The sequence below is a fragment of the Aegilops tauschii genome, chromosome 1 (assembly GCF_002575655.3).
Source record: "Aegilops tauschii subsp. strangulata cultivar AL8/78 chromosome 1, Aet v6.0, whole genome shotgun sequence".
NCBI classification, from domain to species: domain Eukaryota; kingdom Viridiplantae; phylum Streptophyta; class Magnoliopsida; order Poales; family Poaceae; genus Aegilops; species Aegilops tauschii.
In genome coordinates, this window is record NC_053035.3 from 322,010,643 (window position 1) to 322,034,809 (window position 24,167).

At 49.1% G+C, this 24,167-nt stretch overlaps 3 protein-coding genes across 4 annotated transcripts; all 3 read right to left on the reverse strand.

Annotated features, from left to right (window-relative positions):
• Nucleotides 1-10,103: 10,103 nt before the first annotated feature.
• On the reverse strand, nt 10,104-12,214 carry LOC109741648 (VAN3-binding protein). The gene is made up of 6 exons (XM_020300721.4): nt 11,696-12,214; nt 11,221-11,605; nt 10,957-11,103; nt 10,791-10,840; nt 10,621-10,678; nt 10,104-10,509 (listed from the first exon to the last, which is right to left on the reverse strand). Exons 1-6 carry the CDS (start codon nt 11,975-11,977, stop codon nt 10,274-10,276), a joined length of 1,158 nt encoding a protein of 385 aa, XP_020156310.1. The 5' UTR covers nt 11,978-12,214; the 3' UTR covers nt 10,104-10,273.
• Nucleotides 12,215-15,448: 3,234 nt separating this feature from the next.
• On the reverse strand, nt 15,449-20,072 carry LOC109741640 (uncharacterized). 2 transcript variants are annotated; one of them, XM_020300714.3, is made up of 3 exons: nt 19,869-20,072; nt 17,285-17,466; nt 15,449-16,163 (listed from the first exon to the last, which is right to left on the reverse strand). In XM_020300714.3, the coding sequence occupies exons 2-3, from the start codon at nt 17,393-17,395 to the stop codon at nt 15,711-15,713; spliced, it is 564 nt and encodes a 187-aa protein (XP_020156303.1). In that variant the 5' UTR covers nt 17,396-17,466; nt 19,869-20,072; the 3' UTR covers nt 15,449-15,710. The 2 variants fall into 2 exon arrangements, with proteins under 2 accessions (XP_020156303.1, XP_040260583.1); XM_040404649.3 differs by having other exon boundaries at nt 19,381-19,985.
• A 1,322-nt stretch (nt 20,073-21,394) lies between these two features.
• Nucleotides 21,395-24,138, reverse strand: LOC120968058 (uncharacterized). The gene is made up of 2 exons (XM_073497146.1): nt 22,678-24,138; nt 21,395-22,591 (listed from the first exon to the last, which is right to left on the reverse strand). Exons 1-2 carry the CDS (start codon nt 23,203-23,205, stop codon nt 22,355-22,357), a joined length of 765 nt encoding a protein of 254 aa, XP_073353247.1. The 5' UTR covers nt 23,206-24,138; the 3' UTR covers nt 21,395-22,354.
• Between the last annotated feature and the right edge of the window lie 29 nt (nt 24,139-24,167).

The following is a 24,167-nucleotide window of genomic DNA, read 5'->3' on the forward strand; positions in this document are numbered from 1 at the left end:
CAATAATACTTGTGTTTCCGATTTGTAACGTGGCAGCACTTGTTCCAAAATGACTTTGTTGATTGTTAATGTGTGGGCCTTCACAAATCGGACAGAAAAATTACCACAACATGTTGGTGCCATGTCATGAGACCATGCCAAGTTTCATGATTTTCAGGCGTGTTTTTGGAATTACAGGAATTAAAAAACCAAGTTTCTCAATCTTTCCGGTCGAGCCACGACGCCTAGATGTTTGAATTTCACTCACATCTCTTGCATGGGACCTAGAAATTCACCCAAGGACACACATGTGATTTTTCAAACAACTTTGGTGCACTGGAGCATGTGCTTGTAGTTCAAATTTGAATTATGCACATTAAATGCCAGAAACTCAATTAATGTATAAAAAGGCCAAACGAACCCGAAATAATTCCAAAATTTAGCACGGTACTTCTATTTGGTCTAATCTGGCTGTGTAAAAAAATAAGGCGGGAGATGGCAGTGTACGTATGTCGTTTCGCACACGGAGGTAACACGTTCCCTCTCGGAACCACGAGCCTTCTTGAGGGAAGCTCCGGTTTGCAGGAAGCTTACACGAAAACTTGTCCCAACTCGGCCAAAAAAATTACCGCAGCATGTTGGTGCCATGTCATGACATCATGCCAAGTTTCATGATTTTCAGGCGTGTTTTGGAATTACAGGAATTAAAAAACCAAGTTTCTCGATCTTTCCGGCCGAGCCACTACGCCCAGATATTTGAATTTCACTCCAATCTTTTGCATGGGACCTAGAAATTCACCCAAGGACACACATGTGATTTTTCAAACAACTTTGGTGCACTAGAGCCTGTGCTTGTAGTTCAAATTTGAATTATGCACGTTAAATGCCCGGAAACTCAATTAATGTATAAAAAAGGCGAAACGAGCCCGGAAGAATTCCAAAATTTAGCACGGTACTTCTATTTGGTCTAATATGGATGTGCAAATAAATTAAGGCGGGAGAAGGCAGTGATACGTATGTCGTTTCGCATACGGAGGTGACACGTTCCCTCTCGGAACCACGAGCCTTCTTGAGGGAAGCTCCGGTTTGCAAGAAGCTTACACCAAAGCTTGTCCCAATTCGGCCAAAAAATTACCGCAGCATGTTCGTGCCATGTCATGAGACCATGCCAAGTTTCATGATTTTCAGACGTGTTTTGGAATTACATGAATTAAAAAACCAAGTTTCTCAATCTTTCCGGCCGAGCCACGACGCCCAGATGTTTGAATTTCACTCTCATCTCTTGCATGGGACCTAGAAATTCACCCAAGGACACACATGTGATTTTTCAAACAACTATGGTGCACTGGAGCACGTGCTTGTAGTTCAAATTTGAATTATGCACATTAAATGCCCAGAAACTCAATTGATGTATAAAAAGCCAAACGAACACGGAATAATTCCAAAATTTAGCACGATACTTCTATTTGTTGTGTAAAAAAATTAAGGCGGGAGAAGGCAGTGTACGTATGTCGTTTCGCACACGGAGGTGACACATTCCCTCTCGAAACCAGGAGCCTTCTTGAGGGAAGCTCCGGTTTGCAAGAAGCTTACACCAAAGCTTGTCCCAATTCGGCCAAAAAAAATTACTGCAGCATGTTGGTGCCATGTCATGACACCATGCCAAGTTTCATGATTTTCAGCCGTGTTTGGGATTTACAGGAATTAAAAAACCAAGTTTCTCAATCATTCCGGCTGAGCCACGACACCCAAATGTTTGAATTTTATTCCCATTTTTTGCATGGGACCTATAAATTCACCCAAAGACACACATGTTATTTTTCAGCAAACTTTGGTGCATTGGAGCATGTACTTGTAGTTCAAATTTGAATTATGCATATTAAATGCCTAAAAACTCAATTAATGCATAAAAATGCCAAATGAACCCGGAATAATTCCAAATTTAAACACGACACTCATGTACTAGTTGCTTGTTCACTGTACGTAAATGTTCTAGCAATTCAAACACCATCCTTTCCCTCCGTAACACCATTTTGTCTTTCAAAACATAATAAAAAAATCAGGTATACCACAAACAGTTTACTAGAAAGAATCGTGTGGGATGCGATATAAAATATCTTGGCGCACCGTCTTGTCTGGCTTACGCAGGAAGCTTCGTCGTCTACAGTGCACCGCCCCCGCTTGAACCACACTTGCGCGCCAGTTTCTCGCGGCACCGAGCGAAATGTTTTTGCCACCGCGGAAATTTCTATCTCCCCGCCCCCTCCCTCCTACCAAAAGCCATATTTCCACTGTTCCTCCTTGCTTTCCAAGTTCAAACCTTCACTGCTGCTTACTGGCAGCTCAACCTCCTCGCCGGCGACCCTTCTTCTTGCAGCGCCGCCTCCTCGCCGGAAACCCTTCTTATTGCAGTGCTGCCTCCTTGCCGGCGACCCTTCTTCAGCGCCGCCTCCTCGCCGGCGACCCTTCATCTTGCTGTGCGGCCTCCTCGCCGCCGACCCTTCTTTTTGCTGCGCGACCTCGTCGATATGGTCAGGTAATCCACACCCCACCCACACCATCCTCCTCCTTTCCCGTCCCACATGCCCCGACTGACGGAGCGACACCTTCCATCGAAATCACTGCCCCCTCCTCCAATTAAGCGCCGCCCACAGCCATTTCACATGCAGTATAACGTGGAGCTGAGTAGCATGTGGCCGCACGCGCGAACGAGGTCGCTATGGCTGACATGCGTGTCAACCGCCAGATCTTGGAGGAGCACCTCATCTTCGAGGCCACCGTCGACACCGCCGCGCGGTTGTCTACTTTAAAATATAGTTCGTAATGTTTTCTTGAGGCCACCGCCAGTGCCTTCTAGTGATTTGTCCTTTGTAATGTTAATATGCAATCTGATGTTCAGTTAACAGTTTGGTCCTCTGAAATGTAATGTTCAGTTAACACTTTGGTCCAACAATTGCTACATTTCGTAGTAGTGTTCTCAAGCATTCTTTGTTTTGTTAACTGTCTTATCTTCTAGTACATGTTTTTATTCTGCAATGTCGTGCTCAGTTAACTATTTTGGTTCATTTGGTCTGCTGTCCATTTAACTGTTTGGTTCAGTTCTACAATTTGATTTTCATTTGCTATGGGTACAATTTTGTATTGTTATGCATGTGACACCAATCGAATTTGGCTGTACTCAATACATATTCTACTGATAGTATGGCAACTCTCAGTTAACCTGATCAAGATCTTCCTTATGTGTGTTGCAGGGAAACAATGGGAGACACTGCGGTTTACCATCGAGGTTTGTTCAAGCAGGGTCCTTTGGCTAATAGCACATTATTGTGCAGTTGCAGGAATCATTCTAATATTTAGGTTTCTTACAATTTGGTCTTGCACATGTAGGTCCTGCTGTCAGAGGCTTAGACCCACTGTTCGACCCATTTTGCATATGGGGAAATGAGATGTCCATGAATATCAGTCAAGTCAAGAAACTCAGAAAGATTGTTAGGATGAAGAAACTTGCGACGAATAACAGCAAGATCTTTGTTTGCACAATGAAGAAGACAACAGTCAACTATAGTATGGTACCAACTCTTTTACCTTGTTTTTACCCCTTGCTCCATTTCAAAATTTACAACAGTGATTTATGCATAGCTTTGTTTTCAGTACTTTTCAAAGCAGTTCACCAATGATTACCTCTCAAACCACCTGCATGGTCAAGAGGCGAGGAAGGTATTCATTCAACACCCATGGTACAATATTGAAGTCTTGCTGAAGAGGACGAAGGTTGGGCGGGCAATTATCCATAGCCACTCGTCTAAAGTTGCAAGGACATTCAACATCACTGAAGGCTCAATATTTGCCTTCCGCTTCTGCAGTTTCCCAGATGAGATTCATCTGTCTATTTACTATGTACGATGCTACTTTCCAAAGGTTTTTGATGCTGCATGTGAAACTTGGTGCTGTTGTGTAATGGCGTAACTGAGTGCCGAAGCTATCTGATGTAATTCGATTATGAAATCCTGGTTGCTTTTATACGGATATGAAATATCTGGCGTGTTTTATAAGAAATATCAGTTTTATTAGTACATGGATTATCAATAATAGGCTAATTACCCTGCTTATTGGGGTTTTCTATTGCAAGCGGTTACTTAGACATCACCGTGGGCGATGAACTCAAACAACCCGCATGGTTTCTAGAAAGTAGGCGTGTTCGATCAACTAACAATCACACACGGCTTCCGGTAGCGAACTGTTTGCGTTAGGCCACCTTGCACACACGTTTCCACACAAAGAACTGTGTGGGATGTACATACCTACGGAAATGATTTTCTGGGATTCACCGTGTGGGATGTACATACCTACGGAAATGATTTCTGGGATTCACCGTGTGGGATGAACATACCTACGGAAATGATTTCTGGGATTCACCGTGTGGGATGTACATACCTATGGAAATGATTTCTGGGATTCACCGTCTGGGATGTACATACCTACGGAAATGATTTCTGGGATTCACCGTGTGGGATGTACATACCTACGGAAATGATTTCTGGGATTCACCGTGTGGGATGTACATATCTACGGAAATGATTGGGTTTCCATGCCTCGCCCGATCGCACACGGCCCCAGCCTGGGTCCCACGAGGGCCTATCCCCGATGATTTCTGGGTAGTGTGGGAAGGACCCCCCCTATCGCCCACATTCACTTGGCGACGGTTACAAATGTCGTCGTGGAAAGGGGTTTTAAACCGTTTGTTTAGGACCGACACGCACCAGTGAATGGTTGCATTGAGCTAATTTGAAGGATTTGTCCATAGGCATTTCTTGAAGTCCATGTGTTAGTTTCAAGGAGTTTATGTGCTGACCAAGGTGCTATTAAGGAATTGTCCAAAGATTGGTCGTGTGAGTATTGAGCTTATTGCAAGCATATCTTGAAGAAGAAGAAGATTGTGTGATCATTCATGTTTACCTTCAAGACATCATCCAAATGAACAGAGTTGGAAAGAGTCAAGGTTGATCAAGACTAAGTACAGAGAGTGGTTCAAGTTGATCATCACACAAAGCGTAGAAGATACACCGAATGGGATCAAGTGATCTCACGGTTTGGTAAACATTGTCCATTGCGCTTTGTGTACTAACCCATGGTCTTTGTGAGAGTTCTATGTGGGGTTAGGTTTGCTTCCATGGGCTTGCATCAAGAGGAGGATCACATACAACCCATGAAGGATGACATCAAATCAAGGTTGTGTTGTGCAAGTTCAAGTGGAGCATCGAGAAGAAATCATGCTTGTAGCTTGCCATCCATTATGGTGACAATGGACTTGTGAAGGTGTGCCGAAGAGTGACTCACCCATAGTGGAGTATGGGGGAGCAATCAACTAGCCTTCATCGAGCCAATGCAATCACGAAAGGTGGTCCAACTTGAGGGAGTTAAGATCATCATCATCTAGCTCAAGTGGACTTCGTGCAGGGCAAAGGTAGGTTCTCTATTTTACCGGTCTCATGGTGGTAGTTTGGAGACCGGGTTACAGGATCGATTGTCGTACTATCAAGGGGGCTCTCCAGTGAGTAGCTTGATCGTATCATTCGTAGAGAGCTCAGACCATTGCATGCTTGCATCATCTTTCTTGGTTCTTGTTTGGTTTTCTCCTTGTAAGATTTGGAGCTTATGGTCATCTTCTTGACAAGCTCGAGTTCATCGAAAACGGAGTTCACATGCTTCTTCTATTGCGTTTTCGGTGTTGGAGGTTTTACCGGTCTTATTCGAGGAAGGGTTCTCACCATTTTCTTATGGGCCTTTTCTAATTACCTTCTTATTATTATTTCTATCAATATTGTGTTAGCCCTTGTCGCTAGCTTTCCAACAAACTTGGTTTCATTGAATTCGGAGTCCATTTGCAGAAGTTGTGTCAGTTTTGGTGTCCTTAAAAAGGTTGTAGCGGTACTACCGCTCATGGGAGCGGTACTACCGCTTGGAGGGGATGTAATTTTTTACTACCACTCTTGGGAGCGGTACTACCACGGCTACTTCCGTGGCTACTTCCGCTCCTGACCAAAAACTCGTCTTAAGTCCAGCGGTGGTAGGCACAAATGTATTTTTTTTAGTACCACTCGCAAGCAGTACTACCGATACCCTTTGAGGTAGTACCGCTACCCCTAGCGGTAGTACCGTGAGGAAGAGCGGTAGTACCGCTCTATGCAGGCTGTGAGCATAACGGTTGGATTTTTCCCCACCTATAAAAGGGGGTCTTCTTCCCAAATGAACCTTATCCTTGAGCTCGTGTTCTTCCCCCATTGTTGACCTTCTTCGAGCTTGCTATCTCTCAATCCCTCCATGGATTCTTGCTAGTTTTGGGGGGGGGAGAGAAAGGAGATCTAGATCCACATTTCCACCAATCACTTTCTCCTCTATGTGAGGGGAACCCCTTGGATCTAGATCTTGGAGTTCTTGGTGTTCTCCTTCTTGTTCTTCCTCTCATTTCCCTCCCTAACATTAGTTACTTTTGTGGGATTTGGAGAGAAGGAGTTGGGCACTCCGTGTGTCCTTGCCATTGCATTTGGTGCATCGGTTTGAGTTCTCGACGGTGATACGTGGAAGTTACAAGTTGAGTAGCTTATTACTGTTGGGTGCTTGGTACCCTTGAGCTTGTTCCTCTTGGGTGCTTGGGCGCCTTAGACGGTTGGTGGTGTTTGGAGCTCAATCATTGTGGTGTAAAGCTCCGGGCAAGCGTCGGGGTCTCCAATTAAGTTGTGGAGATCACCCCAAGCAATTTGACAGGTTCCGACGATCGCCCCCAAGGGTTGCCAAAGTGTACGGGCTCGGTGACCGCCCCAAGGGTTGCCATTTGTACGGGTTCGGTGACCGCCCTCAAGGGTCCCTTACTGGAATCATGGCATCTTGCATTGTGCGAGGGTGTGAGGAGATTACAGTGGCCCTAGTGGCTTCTCGGGGAGCATTGTGCCTCCACACCGCTCCAAATGGAGATTAGCATCCGCAAGGGTGTGAACTTCGGGATACATCGTCGTCTCTGCGTGCCTCGGTTATCTCTTACCCGAGCCCTTTACTTATGCACTTTACTTTGTGATAGCCATATTGTTTTTTGTCACATATCTTTCTATCACTTAGTTGTTTATCTTGCTTAGCATAAGTTGTTGGTGCACATAGGTGAGCCTAGTTGTTGTAGGTTTTGTGCTTGACAAATTAACCGCTAGGTTTATTCCGCATTTTTTCAAGTCTAAACAGTAATTATTTTAAAGCGCCTATTCACGCCCCCCCCCTTCTAGGCGACATCCATGATCTTTCAAAGTGGTTTCTCCCGTGTGGTTGAATTGTCAATACAACTATTAAGGCTTATAAATATTCTTTGTCTCCTCTTGTGTCGAATCAATAAATTTAGATGAAATACTACCCTCTAAGACTGTTACGATCCCCTGTACTTATGGGTCATCAGTGGTGGCTGGACACACCACTTAGCGCGCTCCAGGACAAAAAAGTGACCCCTGTGAGAGCTCCTCGAGGGGTAACTGTTGGTTAGTTGTTCCCAACAAAGTTGCCCATGAGCTTGCTAAGTTAGCTAGATTTTCTTCTACTTTTGATTGGTTTGAGGAGCCTTTGAGTGAAATTGTACCCTTTCTCATAAACGATGTACTTGTTATTGCGAATGAATAAAATTCTGTGTTTTTCAAAAAAAACTACTTTATTTTTGGTAGCCCTTTTTTTGCCACCAAACCAACAGTACAAATAATCCAAAACTTAAATATATTAAAGCCTATGAGGGTTGACTGTCTTCTTGCTCTCAAACAACCATTACCGTGTCACCACAAGCTGCTCCATCATCGGAGTCAACCTATCATTGTCGATGGTGGATGTGAAGTCATCAACATCACGGTCTTGCCGAACCATCGCCCTGGTGAAGAAGCCATCACAACTAGAAGAGCCGCAAGAGTCATAGATCCAAGAGCGTAGAGCATAATTGGTTTGCTGCCAAAAAATTGGCATGCCAATGTTCTGCCAAATATTGGCTACTACTTGGTTGGTTAGGAGTTGTCTTACCTATCTCATATAAAGTTGCCAATTATTGGCAAGTCTTGGTATTGCCAATATTTGGCAAGTCAAATATTGGCAGCAAACCAATTATGCTCCATAATTCAAGTAGGCCTCACGTGAACAACGGAGTGTGCACTGATGTGGCAGAGATGAGTCTTGAGGACCAAACTACCAAAGGAAAGTCGCTGCCACTATTGCACCAACATACCTTGCAAAGTGCAAACCCAGGTGTCTTCGCCTATAATGGATGGAAGGAATCCACACTTGCAAACCATCGAAGCTCCATGAAAATTATTCACCATGAAGACGTCGTTGCCTTGTAACATCCCAGGGTATTTTACCTAAATTAGAAATTGATTGTTATTTTAGTTTTACATCATCATTGTATCATAAACATTGCATAAGCATCATATTTCACTAATAAAATATATTTTTTGGATATTCTATTTTGCCATTTTGTAAAATGGTGAATAAGTAAACCCTTCTCCCCTTCATTATTCTTCACCTATACTCACCCCCAAACCTTGCGCCTGGTCTTTTTGTGATATTTGAGAGCTAGCCAAATTATTTCACAAGTTTAGCTAGCTATCACCCCTAGTTCAAACCTCCTTTATACCTTTTTGCCCTTTTATTCCTAAAAAATGCCAAACCCTTCCTAAATGGGTTGAATATATTTGTGTGGCCTTATGCTCCATAGAGACTACATTTAAATCTCTTCGGACTTTGTTTGCCCCTCCAAACCATATATAAGAGAGCTTTCCTTTTATTTCTCAAAAGAAACAGAAAATGATGTAAGACCGCACATTGTTCACATGGGCCGGCCCGTTGAGAAGTCATTAACTAACCTTCACCTAATGCGAGTAATAGCGTATCCAGTCAGTTGCTTCCTCTCAACTAGAAGGTGTTGGGCTCCCAACTGCAAGGGTTTGTAGCAAGCAACAATTTTCCTTAAGTGACCTCAAGATTATCAAACCAACATGAGTTTATTAACACAACCAATGATCATGCCCCTGACTGGCGTGCCAACTGACGGTACGAAAAACATCAGTAGCCTCAGTAGGGTGGAGAGCATGGCCGGAAGTACCAGAGGGGATCACACATCGGGAGTTTACCCAGGTTCGGCTCTCATGGTTGAGGTAAAACCCTACTCCTGCTTTGATTTAATTGCTGGTGGAAAACACCTCGCGTGAGGGGGTTACAAGTATGGGGTAGTTGTAGCTACTGAGACGATGACAATGATGTCGATGCCCCGAGCTATCCCCTGGCCTTGCCTCATAATGGAGGACGAGGCCTATGGTTACAAGAGTACTAAATCGACCTAGGGGATTCCTCGGTAGAAGAGTCCTTTGCTTGCGCGCCTAGACGCCAGACTTCCTTGGGAGGCTCCTTACATTGGTCGGAGGCCCGTAGAATCCTCATGGCCTGCTAGCCCTGTGGCCGGCGCACCATCCGGCTTGCCTCCCGAAGGACCACCCCGACCGGTATAGTGCACCGTCATGTAGCTAGGGAGGTGCATGTTTTCCCTTTGTAATGCTCTTGTTAGTTGCAGTACCAGCAAGAAAACTTTATGTTTCAGTTTATACAGCTTTGTCATAGCCAGTTGAAAGGACCTACAGTAAGTTGGGTCACCATGACTTGCCTGTAATTTCATAGGCCAGAAATTTCCTGATTGTCAGACGTAGCTCCAATTGTCTAGATTCTCCCGTAGGCAGCACTTGAGCAAGCAACTCAGAAAAGCCAAAAAAAATAGGCCTTTATAGAGCCCATTTTGCCACAAAAGACTCCTACGCCACCTTGTGATTTTGCTTTGCAAACTTTGGTTCATGCAATGAGAGATGGTCCTTTATCCCCCATGCCATGCTTTCTCCATAAACAACCGGTGATGAATTTATTAATCTGATCAATGGCATCTGCTGGAGAACATGTAGAATGTTGGCATGGAAGAGAAAACTAACTTAACTAGCTGCAGGTTTGCCCACACACGATACAAGTGTGGAGCAACTGGTGAGTCTTCTCTCAACTCTTTGCACCAAAGGCAGGAAATCTGCCATTTTACCATTAACACGGCGAGCTTAATAGAGGAACACACATAGTAAAATCTACTAACTCTCTATCACATCCTTTTGTATGCATTACAATACAGAGCTGAACTAAACTACCTTACAAAGAGTATCATCAACATCATTATGTCATATGTAACACCCCCCTTAATTATATCACAACATACTATCACCTTAACACCGGGAAAACGGCTCACACATCAACCCACTTTCACTACCGACTCCAGCTTATCTCCCACACGATCATCTGCCGCAACTTGTCGAAGCAGGTTCTGCACATCGTCGACCCAGTTCTGCTTACTCGTGCCGTCCTGACACTCGAATTCTACGATACCCTGCGCCGTGCTCAGGCCAAAACAGCATTTCTCATCCATGAAGGCCTTTCCCGGCTCGATCACCCACGTCGGAAGCTTGCTGTATACGCCGTAAACCACGCCTGCAGACGATTGTTACAGGCGAAACGCTCAGTATTAAAATCTCGCAAACTACACTGAGAGAGGCAGAAATGGTAGTGTACGATATTTGTTTCGAGTGCTGCTGAACTTACTCTTGTTGTTCTTGGACAGTGCACCTCCAATGTGCTTGCTTTTCAGCTTCAGCATGACCTGTTATCATTTGGCTATGCCGTCAGTAATTGGACATACATTTATTTTATTTTATTTGTAGTAGGACAAATGGACAATCAGTTGATATTGTGCAGTCAGAGTTTTTTTCTACCTGAGACCTCCTGTTGATGTAGACAGATACTTTTGTCCTGTGTAAATCCCCTGCATCAGGAAAAATAAATGAAGATTATGCACCTTAATCACCTTGGTTGGAGTATAAAAGATGTTGATCCATGACTGAATGTTCTGAATATTGCACAGGTGTGTGTAGTCTGTACCTTTTCTTGTGCGTTTCAGCAGTTCCCCTTCCTTGCACCAGACATCAGGGCTCCACGAATGGCCCTTCTCGTAAGGAAGAACGCTCGCGTTGCTCCTCGCCGCCTCCCGCTGCACCCTCTGCTTCATCGTCGCAGCTCCTCGCAGCGCTGACACGGATTCCACACGAACTCAGCTTTGTTTCTTGCACGAGATATCATACGGAAACGGGAGTGCGCATTGTGATGGCAATGGCGGCACGGCCGTTCACCGCATCGAGCCCTTACCGGTCGCCGCTGCCGCTGTGAGCGTCGTCAGATCGCCGGCGCTCCTGACGCCGACCGCGGACTGGACGGCGGAGGCCACCTGCTCGTGGCTCGCCCCGGCAAGCCGAGCCACCTCGACGCAGTGCGAAGCCAGCAGCTCCGTGGCCGGCGCCATGGCCGCGGCCATCTTGGAGGCCTGGGTGTCGGAGCTGGTGGACGCCGCCGCGACGGCGGCCACCGCGGCCGCGACGCGGACCACCGACACCATGGCGTGCACGTGGGCCCTGTCGGCGCGCAGCTTCTCCTTGCTGCTCTGCCTCGACCGGCTCGCGTCCTTGTGCTGGAACCATTTGCCGATGGACTGATGGTGGCCGATGCCGCTGATGGAACTCCGCCTTGCATCTGTCTGCTCGAAAATGGCCACACAACAGACGGAAACATTCAGAAAGGAGAGAGCAGAGACAGCATGGGAGTGGGCAGTGGACTGCTCGCTTACGTGGTGTCGATAGCTCGGAACGATGGCCGTGGTGGCGAGCACGGCGGAGGCCTCCGGTATGCCCATCTCCTGCAGCGGCAGCCTGTTGAAGCAGCTCTTCTTGCCACCGACGAGGATCTTGGATATCTCCGACGCGGAGACGCTCCAGGACCTCGACAGGTACTCCATGGGCTCGAGCGGCGTCTGCGGCGGCGGTATCGCCGCCGCCGCCGCCTCGTCCTCCTCCTCGACCACATCAAACCGAAACGCGCTGCCGGCCTTCCAGCCCCTCTCCATGGCCATCAGTCCCACACAGTCACTCTCCACACTCAGCACTAGTCTACCACGTCCTTGGCTCTCAGTGGTTGGTTGCAGGCAGCAGGAAGCGACGGTCGCCTACTTATAGCGGAGGAGGCACGCACGGAGCACGAGGAGGGGGGCGTGGAGCCGCCATGGCCGTGGCAGAAAGAACAAGGCGGACACGAGGCTGGCGAACAGGCCCCTGGCTTTCTCTGCTACTCCTGTCTGTCTCCAACAAGTCTCCCTTCCACTACCTGGGACTGAATATTTCTACTACCACCGCTGCAATATACTAGTGCTGCCGTCGCTGTTCTCTAGCCATTTGTTCCCGGCAGCTGAGCTATCCGGGACCTCGGAGGGTCTCATGACATGACTTCAGAGGAACCAAGCCAACCATGGATTGCTACGGCGGCATTGGCTTCTGGACGTACCACCTACATTTTTTTGTTTTGTTTTGTTTGAACTTGTACCTACGGTTGTTGGAGCTGTATTCAAATATAGCAACGTTTAGTCAATTGAACGAAGACTTGTTTGAACTTGCAGCAACGTTTTGCGATGCTTCCAAGAGAAACCCCCTCCCCTGTTTTCCCGGCGTATTAGCTACCGACGATGCCGGCGTTCCCGCTAATTAACACGAAGAGATAGATGTATGCTACGGCTGCGCTTCGAGGGCGGTCAAGGAGGAGCTAGCTTGACGACAGGAGACCCGTCACCCGGTAAGCTGGACGCCGGTCGGTCTGCTTGATCGGTCTTGGGTTGCATGTATCCATCCATCTTGCTTGTTTGAATTCTACACATGCTTGTTCGTCTCCGACTCTCTGTTTCCGTTTCTTTTTCATTTTTCAGGTGTGGTGGGGCTTGATGCCTGGCCCATGTCTCCGTTTCCACGTACAGCTGTAGGGTACGTGAGGGCGATCGATCGATCGATCTCCCTTGCTTCGATCGCCGGAGCTTCATTCAAACTCGGTGGGACGGTCAAGCCGCTTGATCGACCGCCAAGGCAGGAGCAGCGGCATTATTTTTTCCGACTAGTAAAGCTCGGCCACTGAGGCCAGGTGCTGGTGGGACTGGGCAAGTGCAGCAATGAAAAATAATACGTACCATAATGCTGCTACGTTTCGTATGCCGAGGCGGCCGTCCCTGGCACCGCTGCAGGAGATGCGAGATGTTTGTCCCGTCCCTGAGCATGTGGAGCGTGCGTGCGCGAGGTGACGAGTGGCGCGCCCAATGATCCGGGCCACTGCCACCGGACTGGAATCTCTCATCCCACGCGCGCCTGCGTTATCGCCATCATCGGTCGATGGCTATGCCCTCTTCTAACATCCACTAACAACGTGCCCAAAGGAAAGGTGAGGATGCCGCCCGGCCCGGCCCGGCCGGACCCATGATTGGGCAGCACTTGCCTGCTGACCCAAATCATCGTGTTGCCTGCTTGATTAACAAGGGTCTGAGACTGAGCAGGGAATTGGTCGCCGTAATCTTGTTCGCAACGGCATCAACCGTGATTTGTTTTTTCGGCATTCGGGTTTGTTTGGTCAGTTTAGGGAACACCCATGATGCAACTTTTCCCGCCAACGCAAGTGTGCTACTACATGCGTGAGAGCTGTGCTAGTGTGATATGCTAGTACTAGCTGATGAGCGTCACGTCTCTTTCTCCTTGTGGCTAGCTAGCTCTCCCTTTCGGATTGCGTCCGGTGGAAGCGACGGATCGGTCATCCCAACAAAACACTGTGTACACTATGTATCAACTATCAAGGAAGCCAGGGGCCCCCAAACCCTAGCGCCGCAGGCCTCCTCTCGCGCCTCCCTTTGCCGCCGCTGCCGCCGGCGAGGGCCGCGGTGGCGGCGGGCCCGGTGCCGAAGGCACCTGGGCGAGTGGATGCGGCGAGATCTCATCTGAGGCGGCAGGGGCGGCCCTTCTCGTGGGATCCGAAGGCGGTGGCTGGGGCAGCGATCCCTTGTCGTGCGGCGGTGGCCGAAGCGCCATAAGCCGGCAGAGCGGCGGCCCTGAGATGGACGGCGGCGGTGGCAGCGCCCCATCCGACGGGGTGCCTGATCTGCGCGGAGATGGTGGCGGCGGCGACTGCGGATCCAATGCCCCGATCGGATCCGCCGCGGGGTGGCCTTCCGCCGACCAGCGGCGCGTGGAGGGACCGGTGAGGAGATGTCGGATCTCCTCCGGTTTACCGACAGCGGCGTTCGTCTTCGTGGCGAGACTCCGCTCGGTTCCAACCAACCGCGAGATCTGGACGACGTGGCTTCCGGTGAAAATCGCGCCTGACTGCGGTCATGGCGAACGATGGCGGCTTCTCGAACGTCGTTTCCTTCTCGAGGCATCGTCGTTGCAGGTCACGTCAACCTGATCGGAAGGTTCCGGGGGGAACCCTAGATCCGGGTCTACCGGATCGGACGATGGCGACGTTTCGATGTCGTTCTCCCTCCTGGAGGGGACAAGAGGAGGAGCGGCGTGGTATTTGACATGTCGACAACGGTGGGTCTCAGCGGCATGGAGCAGCGGGGTCTCGCCGGTGGGCGTGTGATGATGGACGAGCGCAGGATGGTGGCGTTGTCTGGCGTCGTGGTGGCGTCGACGGCAACTAGACGGGGCAAGGTACATGCAGCAGTACAACACTAAAGATGGATTGGAGCCTCATACCCGGCAGGCGTCCTGGTTGAGGAGTGCGCCGGACTGGTGGGTGCCCCATACCCGGCAGGCGTCCTGGTTGGGACCTCAGGTCTTAGATGTTAGGTTTGGCTGTGAGGTCTATTTGGCATTAGGTCCAGACTATCAGCAACCCTTCATCAACTGGATAGGAGTAGGGACAGATGTTGCCTAGACGGTAGCTTTAGTTTACTTTTGTATGACTTTGTAAGGTCTTGTGTGAATAATTAATAAAGTGGTTGCATGCATTGTCTAGATGCAGAGGCCGAGGGTCCTCCTCCATTTAAAAAAAAAGGGAACGGCAACGCGGAGCGGCCCTGATGACGACGCTCTTCCTGCGCGCTTGGATTGGATCTTCCAGGGGGAGGAGAAGATGCTGCTGTCCTCACGCGTGGCATTTCCTCGTCATGCGAGTATGAATGTATGATCAGCATCAGTCGGCCGGGATTTCTAACCGGTAAGGGGAGCTACTGCAGGCAGGCGACGAAAATGATGGTGTTTGCCTCGTGCCCGTCTCATGAGTGAGCGAGGCAAAGAAGGCGTTCATGATGGATACAGATACAGGAGGGTGGGACGGCCAGAATCGCTCGCTAGCTGCCTCGTTTCACTCGGCCGCACTTTTGCTATCGCCAAAGGAGCAGCAGATAGATAAAGAGCACCGGCGCCTGCGACGGGAGAGGACCTCCCTCCCTCGGAGCCTCGGAGGCGTGGGAAAAGTGGGCAGCACGCTGGGAATCCGTCGCAGGCACTGCACCAACCCACACCAAACCTAGGCTTTCATTTCAGCTGTAGAAAACCATATCATCACCATCTTAACAACAGAAATGGTACTCCTACTCGAAAACAAGACACCAAAATGTCAAGTGTGGATGACATTTTCTTTCACATGGAGAGGAGCTACCCGTGAAAAGTCTGCGAAATTTCTTGTAACAGACATGGGACAACCAGCAAAAGTCACAGGATTGACGGCAGCACAGCGCATTCAACCAAGCCAGCACTCTTCTTCAGCAGCAGGCGTAGAAAGCAGAGCGCCAACAGGCACACAACAGCAGCAAAAAAAAATTAAAAAAAGGATCAGTCGAGGTAGAGCTTGACGTGGATGCCGTTGTCGATGAGCGACTGCACGACAGCCCTGATCTTGCCCTCGAACCGGTCCCGCTCCCGGGGCGTGTAGGTGCACGCGTACACGTCCGCCTCCTTGGCCCGCTCCGCCAGGAACCGCCCCACTGACAGGCACGCCGGCACGTCCGACCGCGACATCAGCGCCGCCTTCACGTCCTTGGAGTTGGTGCCCGCCACCGCCACCTGCCGGCACGTCGACCGGTGGGTCAGCGACGCCGACACAAACCGCTTCGAGATGAACACGTCCAGGGTGAAGGGCTCCATGTGCGCAATCGTCCGCTGCTTGAACGAGATGTGCTTGTGCGGGTTCTTGGACCGCTTCTCCTTCTTGTACGTGTAGGGCTTGCTGTTGTCCTCGTCCATGAAGTCCTCCACGCCGAAGAAGCTCCTCGCCGACCTCAACACCTGGACGAATGAATCAAGAGGTCAAAGCGGCGACTCAGCTACCTCTACCTATTTTAGTGAGTGGAGCTGAAAGCGAAACATAGATCAACAGACTGAAGCGTCCGTTGCACTCAGTGTGACTAACTGCTGAAATGGACTCCGTTGAGATGCCATCATTATGTCAGGATTGAATTGGGTGCCACTGGAAGACTGGAACGAATCGTGTATGTGTACCCAATGACTAGTACGTATGACTGGAAATGTTTAACTAATTGCAGGGTTTATAAATGTGCAAGACCTATAAATGTTTGTAAACTGACTGCACAAGTCCAACCAAAGAAGCCAGAGACAACTTCAAGCCTTGAGCCCTTGAGGCAGCATCAAACTTTATGAACAGTTGCATGCCCGGGTGATTACAACAAGTTATACGAATGAATTCCTTCAATGCACTGCCAAGTGTCTCTAAAATGAAATGTATATCAAAGTGACTAAATTGTCCAGTGCATTCAGGGTAACTAATTGATGAAATGAGTTGTGGATGCCGCTGTAATCTAAAAAAAAAGGTAATCCGTAAACTGAATCAGGTACAGTTGCAATAGATTGTTAAACTTAAAGCCATTATTTAGCCAGTATATACATCAGACGACATGCATACGGTGGTAAGAATGACTGGAAATGCTTTACTAGACCTGTTTGACATAACTCTGAGCCTAGGTAAAATTCAGGATCGAAAATTTGAACGATTCTTTGGTGGGATGTGTCTCAAGTAAGTGAAATTTTCAGCTCATTAATTAATAATTGTGCTGGAAATATAAATGATTGTAGAAGGACAACAAATGTTTGGCTCATGCAGCCACAGGAAACTTGTAGCCTTCAGACAGTATCACATATGTAGGTATGCAGTCACTGCAAGTAGTCTAGATTTCAGACAGGATTACACTAGTTTATTCATAAGCATTACCAAGCTATCTTGTTATTACAAGCATTTCTAAGTTATCACAACAAAAATTCTAGTAGCTAATGCCAACTAATTTTCATCAACATATCCAAGTTGCTAAAATTCAAGCACTGTAACAACATAGATGCTTCAAGGGTTGATTATCAACAGATAACAGGCAGAGAATAAAAATGTGTTTTATTACCTGCCCGCTGTGAAATTGACTTGAACAAGCATACATTGCTTCAGCTGGATGCCCTTCCCGTAGGACATGCGCTCCCCTCCTCCATGACTGACTCAAGACGTTCTTCAGCATCTTTATCTCAAGCACCCTCAATGCTCAACAAATACTAAGCATGGATTATTTGTAGCATAAGCTCTAGGTCACTGTGCAAGAAAGGAAGTTATATTAGAGCTCAAAATTCTTCAGCTAATTTCCTTCACAGTGGCAGTCCCACACAACAAAGCCAAGCATTTGTAGTTCCTAAAAGATGACGACTCATCAGACACCAGGGGCAGATCTTAAGTGGGAATACTAGTGCTCTGAATCAGAGAGGGAGAAATTTAAAGCAATATTTGAGATAAACTGCAACAATTTACTTGGGTGAGTACTACTCAGGATGTAAGTGGTCCATCCGCTGGGCAATGCGGCAATAGCCGCTTCGGCCGCATGCCAGTTATGTGGGTTTTGCGCCAGACACTTAATATGCTTGGTAGTTAAACAACGCCCGCAACGGCTCTCATCAGCCACTTGATGCTCATGCTCAGATGTGATTCTCATCGGAACAACATCAGCTTCATGCCTTCATGGACACAGGCACACACACTAATTGACATGGGACAACTTTAGCCTACGAAACAAAATTTGTACACTAATAACTAGTTTCTCTACAACAGAAATTTTCCAAAAAAAGGCATGACCATTACAAATAATCACTTCCATTGTTAAAATAAGATATAACAATGGCTTTGCATACACTGCATGCAAACCACACTAAAAATTAGAAGATCCATGACCTCAGAGGAGCAAGCTAACTGAAATTACTCATTAACTTCTGCAGTACTAGCACTACTAGCAAGGTTTTCAGCAGTACAGGAGCTGTTGTTACACCAAATGATCATTACAGTACAGTTTTCGTAATATTCTCATCACTAGTGGATAATATAATCAGTAGTGGAGACAAAAGAACTCGGAGGGGGGCTGGCGGGGGATCTTTGCTTACTTGGCGGGAGAAGAGGAGGAAGACCACGGAGAGGATCGGGGGTTGGAGGCGGACAGCGGCGCCTAGGGCATGGCAGTGTCAAGTGTTTTGGGGCGTTGGTGGGCTGTCCATTTGCTATTTTTAATGGATGTCCATTTGCGCCATTTAGGCTCTTTTTGATGGGTTGCACTTGTGGGACAAGTGGGATCCAACGCCACTTATATCCTGAAGTACTAGTTCTAAGAAAAAACATCCTGAAGTACTACGGCCACTAATCGGCAAAAGAAAGCAACCTAGTCCTCGTCAAATATTTTGGATATCGGTAACTGGTAGCTGCTCGGTCGGTTGGGGAGTAGGGATTAATCGGCGAATCCGCTGATTAAATTAATTAATCAGTCGACCATTAATCAGCTGGTTAACTATTTCCACCAATGCATGTGTGGTTACGACACACGGCCCAGTGCGGCTTCATCCCTGCAGAGCGGTCACCGGTGACTGCAAGGGGGGAGGCGGCAATGGCGGAGCTTTGACCACGCTCTGAAACACACTGAGCCAGTTCTTTTCAGCTCATGATTCTCCAGAATATGATTCTGGGAAACTGCCCACAGAATCAGCTGCTAGTTCTTTTATGAGATTGTTGTATGTGTTGTGTAATGAAATGTTTGTAATGCCCCTAGGCTAGAACTATGTACTGAATTCCTAACGCTTGGTTGTTCTGAAAAGTTTCATGTCGAATACAAACACGAAAGCGATTTGCCAATATCCCAAATTGCTCACAGTGCCTTCACTTTCTCCATCTACAACCTCCATGTGCGAACATTTAAATCTATACGAAAATTCTTACTGCTAAGCAGGCATTCAATCTACACCACCACAAAAGTCAGTACTAAGCAATCAATCATGCAATTTTTTCCACTGGATGTCATCAATCATACAACTTGTACGCCATACAAAATAAACATCCAAATATTTCACTAGCAGCCATGAAATTAGCATACAAATCATTACCAGCCATCATAAGAAAGAAGAGAGAAACAGAGGGGAGAGAGGGAGGGGAAGAGAGGAGGAGACACAGAGAGGGAGGCAGAGGTGAGCTCACCTGCGGCCGGCGAGGCAGGATGACGCGGGGGCAGGGGCAGGCGATCCAGACGGGATGGGGCGGGGTGGGCGGCCGGCGGCGCGAACCCTGGCTCCCCGGGGGGTCGGTCAGGTCGAGCGTTTGACAGGAAGGGATTGGGGAGGTTCGGGGAGGTGGGGATTTCAGAGGATTTGGTGAATCCCTTTCTTCCACCCAATCCTCTCCATTCCCCTCACATCCCCAAGTTTTCAATCCCCTTCCATAAAAACATGTTTGATAGACAGGGTTTGTATAATACAGCGAACTGGCCATGGGTGGCCATGGAGGCAGCGAACTGCTGAAGCTAAACTCCACGGCAAAGCCAGATAGGAGAGGAGAAGGATGGCCATGGAGGCGAACAGTTGCAAAACGGAGGCATGGCCGCTGGGTGTCGGACGAGGAGCAAGAAGAGCCGGTCCTAGGGTTTGCAGGGGAGGGGATGGAGAAGTGGAGGAGAGGGCAGGAATTACCTCGGGGAGAACAGCCGGAGGAGGACGTCGACGCTTTGGCGGCGACGGGGCGGTGAAGATCCGGCGGCGGGGCGCTCCCTGTGTTCCCTGCCTGTGCCCTCGAGGGTTGCGAGACGCGTGGATAGAAGGGGGTCGAAGGGGGGATGGAAGGGATTGGGCTGTGCAAAACCTGAGAAACAAATGGGCCCTCGAGGATTAGGGAGGTTTCTAATCAATCCTCTGAAACCCCCTCAATCCCCGTCCGTCAAATGAGGCCTAAAGAGCCTGACGGCGCAGCCCATGAAGGAGAATGACGGCCTGCCGATAGGGCGTCAGCGTTGTATAGCCCTTGACTTGAGGCACGCCGCACGCGACGACCCCGACAGACAAACCTGCGTCCTGGCCGCCATCCCGGCGTGCCGTCCCCCTCCAGCCGTCGGCCGCGCCGACACGCCGCCCGCCTCCTCTGCTCCCCGGCCGCGCATATGATCCCGCCCTAGCCCGTGGTAAGTAAACGCACCGCCCCTCAATTCTACTCCACTTGTCATCTACCACTCGCAACATTTCGGGATTTATTCTTTCTTGGGATGTGGATTCATCCGTGCGCATCATCGAATTCGCCCCGCCCGGACGCATGATCGCCGTATGCTACTACCATTTTTCCTGATGATCGTCGTATCCCAAATCATTCCATAGGATTCCTTACGAATTTTCACAGCAAGATCGAACAAACAGTCAAACACCACCCGTACATCGCCGCCGGCTGACCCTGGACGGGGAGGACGATGATACGTTTACTGCTCGCCACCGGTGAATGAACGCTAGGATCATCAGTGAATGAACGAGACAACACAAGCCCTGCCCGCCATGTAATCCAACACCCCGAGAATCAATCAAAATCAATGCATGATCTCACTTCACTGTGCCATTCGTACGTTACGTACGTGCCCTCTGAATTATAAGCCCGAACCCTGACGACGCTGCCGGCGATCGACCATTACTCCTCCCCCTTGGCCCCTCCAAGTTCAACCACATGGCTCGCCCTTCTTCTCCCACTAGCTCGCTCTCCCTGGCTCTAGCCGCGTACTCGTAGAGTACATTGTACATGCAGTTGGTCTCGGTTTCAGATGGCTGGTGGATCATTACACCGGGGTGTCGTAAGTCGTAACCCGGCTCGTCGGGTTCCCTTGTCGACGGAGGCTAGCTTTTCCCACTGCGCTGCTAGCGCTAGACGCTAGTACGGGGGGCATTTAACGCCCGCATTCATGCCTGTCGCCTGCCTACCTCGTGACATGCTGCATGCATGCGATCGCGATCGCCGTTAGGTAGGTCAGGTCAATGCCGTGGAGGAGGAGAGAACACGCATACCGGTAGGGGCATACGTACTAGCAGGCCAGGGAAGGAATCACATATCTCGTAGCCGTAGCCATGAAGATCGATCCGCTGCCGAGGTTCATCTAGAACTGTAGCATCGGCAACAGTTTCTCTGACGGGTCGTCTTGCAACAGTTGGAGACTTGGAGTAGCCGTGGTGGTGGTGGCGTCTCTCTGACCGGGAGCTGCAGCGTGCAGCTTCTTCTAGAATTCTACGTACTCTTTTTTTCTTTACTGGAGTAGAATATTACAGCCACTCGCTCGGAAAGTTTATACAGTGAAAAACTTTGGGGCGTGTTTGGTTGCCGTTGTGAACAGTTTCTGCATCGTATGTATTTCTCAACTCAGCCTGGTTGAGCAAAAACAGACCCTAATACGTCATCTGCAACTTGATTGGTTGCCTGCATCCCTAGTCCCTGCATCTAGTAATACGCAAGTGCACTTTGTTTGGTTGGCTGCATTGGCCCTAGCGGCACATGAACACGGCATTTGGTTGCATACGGCGTACATGTTGTGCTTACCTTGTACCCTAGTTGGTGAGCTTGCCCACAATGATCACACCTAGCACACCTACGCCACAACACAGCAATGGTGACGAACTGGGCGAAGATGATGAAGTTCTTCAGCTTCAGGCCAAACTGACGATCCACCTTAGCAGCTTCCACTTTGACAGCTCCAACCTTGGCACTGTCGACACTGCTGCCTCCGTGCTTTCGCACCCAGGCGGAGTAAGCTTGTTCTGCTGCCTGCTTAGTCTTGAACCCTCTATAGTTGCTGTTGCTATACGATGCCACTTGTGCATTGGCTTCGAACTATAAACCCCTGAAACCTCACCAATGAACACGGCATACCACTTGCCCTAGCAATGCACAAGAGCAAGAGTTGAAGCAGCAAATCAATGGAGCACAAGTAGCAAGCAAAGTAGCACACAAACAACAATGGAGCAGAAGAGAAGTAAAGCATGCATGATCATACGACATAACAAGTTCTTCCTAGCACTACCTTGGTGTTAACCTACCACCACATCCAAAAGAGGGTGTCGTCCTACCACCGCAAGTTCATCGTCACCGTGAGGGGTTAGTATATACCACCTCACCAAAATATACAGACCATCAAATAGTTTTTGAGCCCTAGCTACACAAAATGTACGTCGTCATCGTCATCGTCGTCGTCGTCGCCACCACCATCGCCGTCAGGGCCATCAAGGATCTCGACGTCCGGGGTCCCAGGGAAGTCAGGCATGGGAGAACCAAGAGGCTCCCCCGAGCCCATGGCATGCTTCCCAGTTGCCAGCCCGAAGGAGAAGATGTGCTGCATCTGGTTATAGTTCTGGATAGGTGTGTTGAGGAACTCAGCGTCCCTTGGGTGATCCTAAGAATGAAACACAAGTGTTGTTAGTTGCGATTAGGAGTAGGCAATGGTGGACAGTATGAAAAGGAAGAGGGGTGTGAGCTAACCGCGACATGGCTGGCGTAGTGCTCTGCCTCCAGAACTATGGAGCAAGTGTTCTCATCCCATGAGGCGCCGCTAAGGTCTCTCAGCTTGGACATTTGGATCCATCGACTTCTCCACTTCCTCAGGTGGTTGTACACCTGGGTGGCAGACACCTCTTGCCCACAGAACTCGAACACCTGCTTCGCAACGGTGTTCAAGTGCACCTCCTTGAAACCCTTGTCAGTCCTAACTCCACTAGAGATGAGCTCACACATCTTGTTCAGCACGAACGTGGACATGAACGGCTGCCACTTCATGTTGTTTGACCTACTATCCTTCTTTGCCTTTGCTGCTGCTAGCTTGAGTGCAGCGGCAGCAGCTGCAGTAGTTGGCTCAACGAGCACTACTGGCACATAGAGGGAATCAGACTCGAACACCTCTGAATCAGGTGCCATCTCGGACATAGGCTGCGAGTCCTCCACAAACGATGGAGCAAACTGGTTGTCGGACACGACAAGAGCCTGACTAAGATCTTGCGTCTGCGTGGTCATGTCCTACAATCGTAGCGCGCATTGACAGTGAGCATAGCACACAACATACCGGACAATCCATGAAAGCAGGAGCATACATGTACATGGTTCATCACTATCATAGCAAGCACATGCTTCATCACTATCATACTAAGCATACATGTACATGGTTCATCACTATCATAGCAAGCACATGACCACCAATAGCTACAAATCACAGATCTGAGCATGATTCAACACAAGCACAAGATTCAACTTCAAACTCTACTACTAATCTAGCCTACCACATGCTTGAACATCTAGCCCTACCATAAATTGTAACCGCAACATAGCAACCAACCATATCAGCTCACAGATCGGACCACTAATCAACCATGCATCTAGATCAAACCCTAGCTGCAGCTCAGATCTAGCTAGAAGGAACAGAGAGAAAGGGGGATTGAACTCACAGAGGCCATGGCTGCAGCTTGAGGACGAGGGGGGACGGTGGTGGAAGATGAACGCCGGTCGGTGAAGGAGCTCCGACGCCGTGGACAGCCGGCCGATGAAGATGCGCCGCTTACCTGCTCGTCGGTGCCGATGCGCGTCGACGGGAAAGCGCGAACGGAGGAAGAATGGTGGCGGGAGTTGGGGCGGTGAGGGAGGGGCTAAATAGGGGGTGGAGCGGCGGGAGGTGAGCCAAAATCCTCCCGCCGATTTTTCGACGACGCGGGCGAGCTCGCGCCATCTCCCCTGCTCGCACGAGGGAAGAAGCGCATCGCCCTCCCCTGCCTCGCCCTGGCCAGGCTCACGAGCTACTGCCGATTCGTGCGTTGCCCCTGGGTCTGGCAGCGAGTGGCCAGCAGTACGACTTACTGCGACTTGAGCAATCACGTAGGGCCAGTGAGAGACACTGCGGAGTCGAAGCCATGTCACGGCATGGCGAGTTCTTGCTCGTGCCATTTACTCTGCCGCAGTGCGCGCGTCAGTGCATTAACGCGGCT

What these genes read in the sequence shown, in the direction of transcription:
- LOC109741648 (XM_020300721.4), bottom strand. Translation starts at nt 11,977, where the DNA reads ATGGCCATGGAGAGGGGCTGGAAGGCCGGCAGCGCGTTTCGGTTTGAT. An exon ending in TTCCGAGCTATCGACACCAC is followed by an intron (nt 11,606 to 11,695) that starts GTAAGCGAGCAG and finishes ATTTTCGAGCAG; the next exon opens with ACAGATGCAAGGCGGAGTTC. An exon ending in ACATCAACAGGAGGTCTCAG is followed by an intron (nt 10,679 to 10,790) that starts GTAGAAAAAAAC and finishes AAATGATAACAG; the next exon opens with GTCATGCTGAAGCTGAAAAG.
- LOC109741640 (XM_020300714.3), bottom strand. Translation starts at nt 17,395, where the DNA reads ATGCTGAAGAACGTCTTGAGTCAGTCATGGAGGAGGGGAGCGCATGTC. An exon ending in GTCAATTTCACAGCGGGCAG is followed by an intron (nt 16,164 to 17,284) that starts GTAATAAAACAC and finishes TCATTCGTCCAG; the next exon opens with GTGTTGAGGTCGGCGAGGAG.
- LOC120968058 (XM_073497146.1), bottom strand. Translation starts at nt 23,205, where the DNA reads ATGACCACGCAGACGCAAGATCTTAGTCAGGCTCTTGTCGTGTCCGAC. An exon ending in ACTACGCCAGCCATGTCGCG is followed by an intron (nt 22,592 to 22,677) that starts GTTAGCTCACAC and finishes TTTCATTCTTAG; the next exon opens with GATCACCCAAGGGACGCTGA.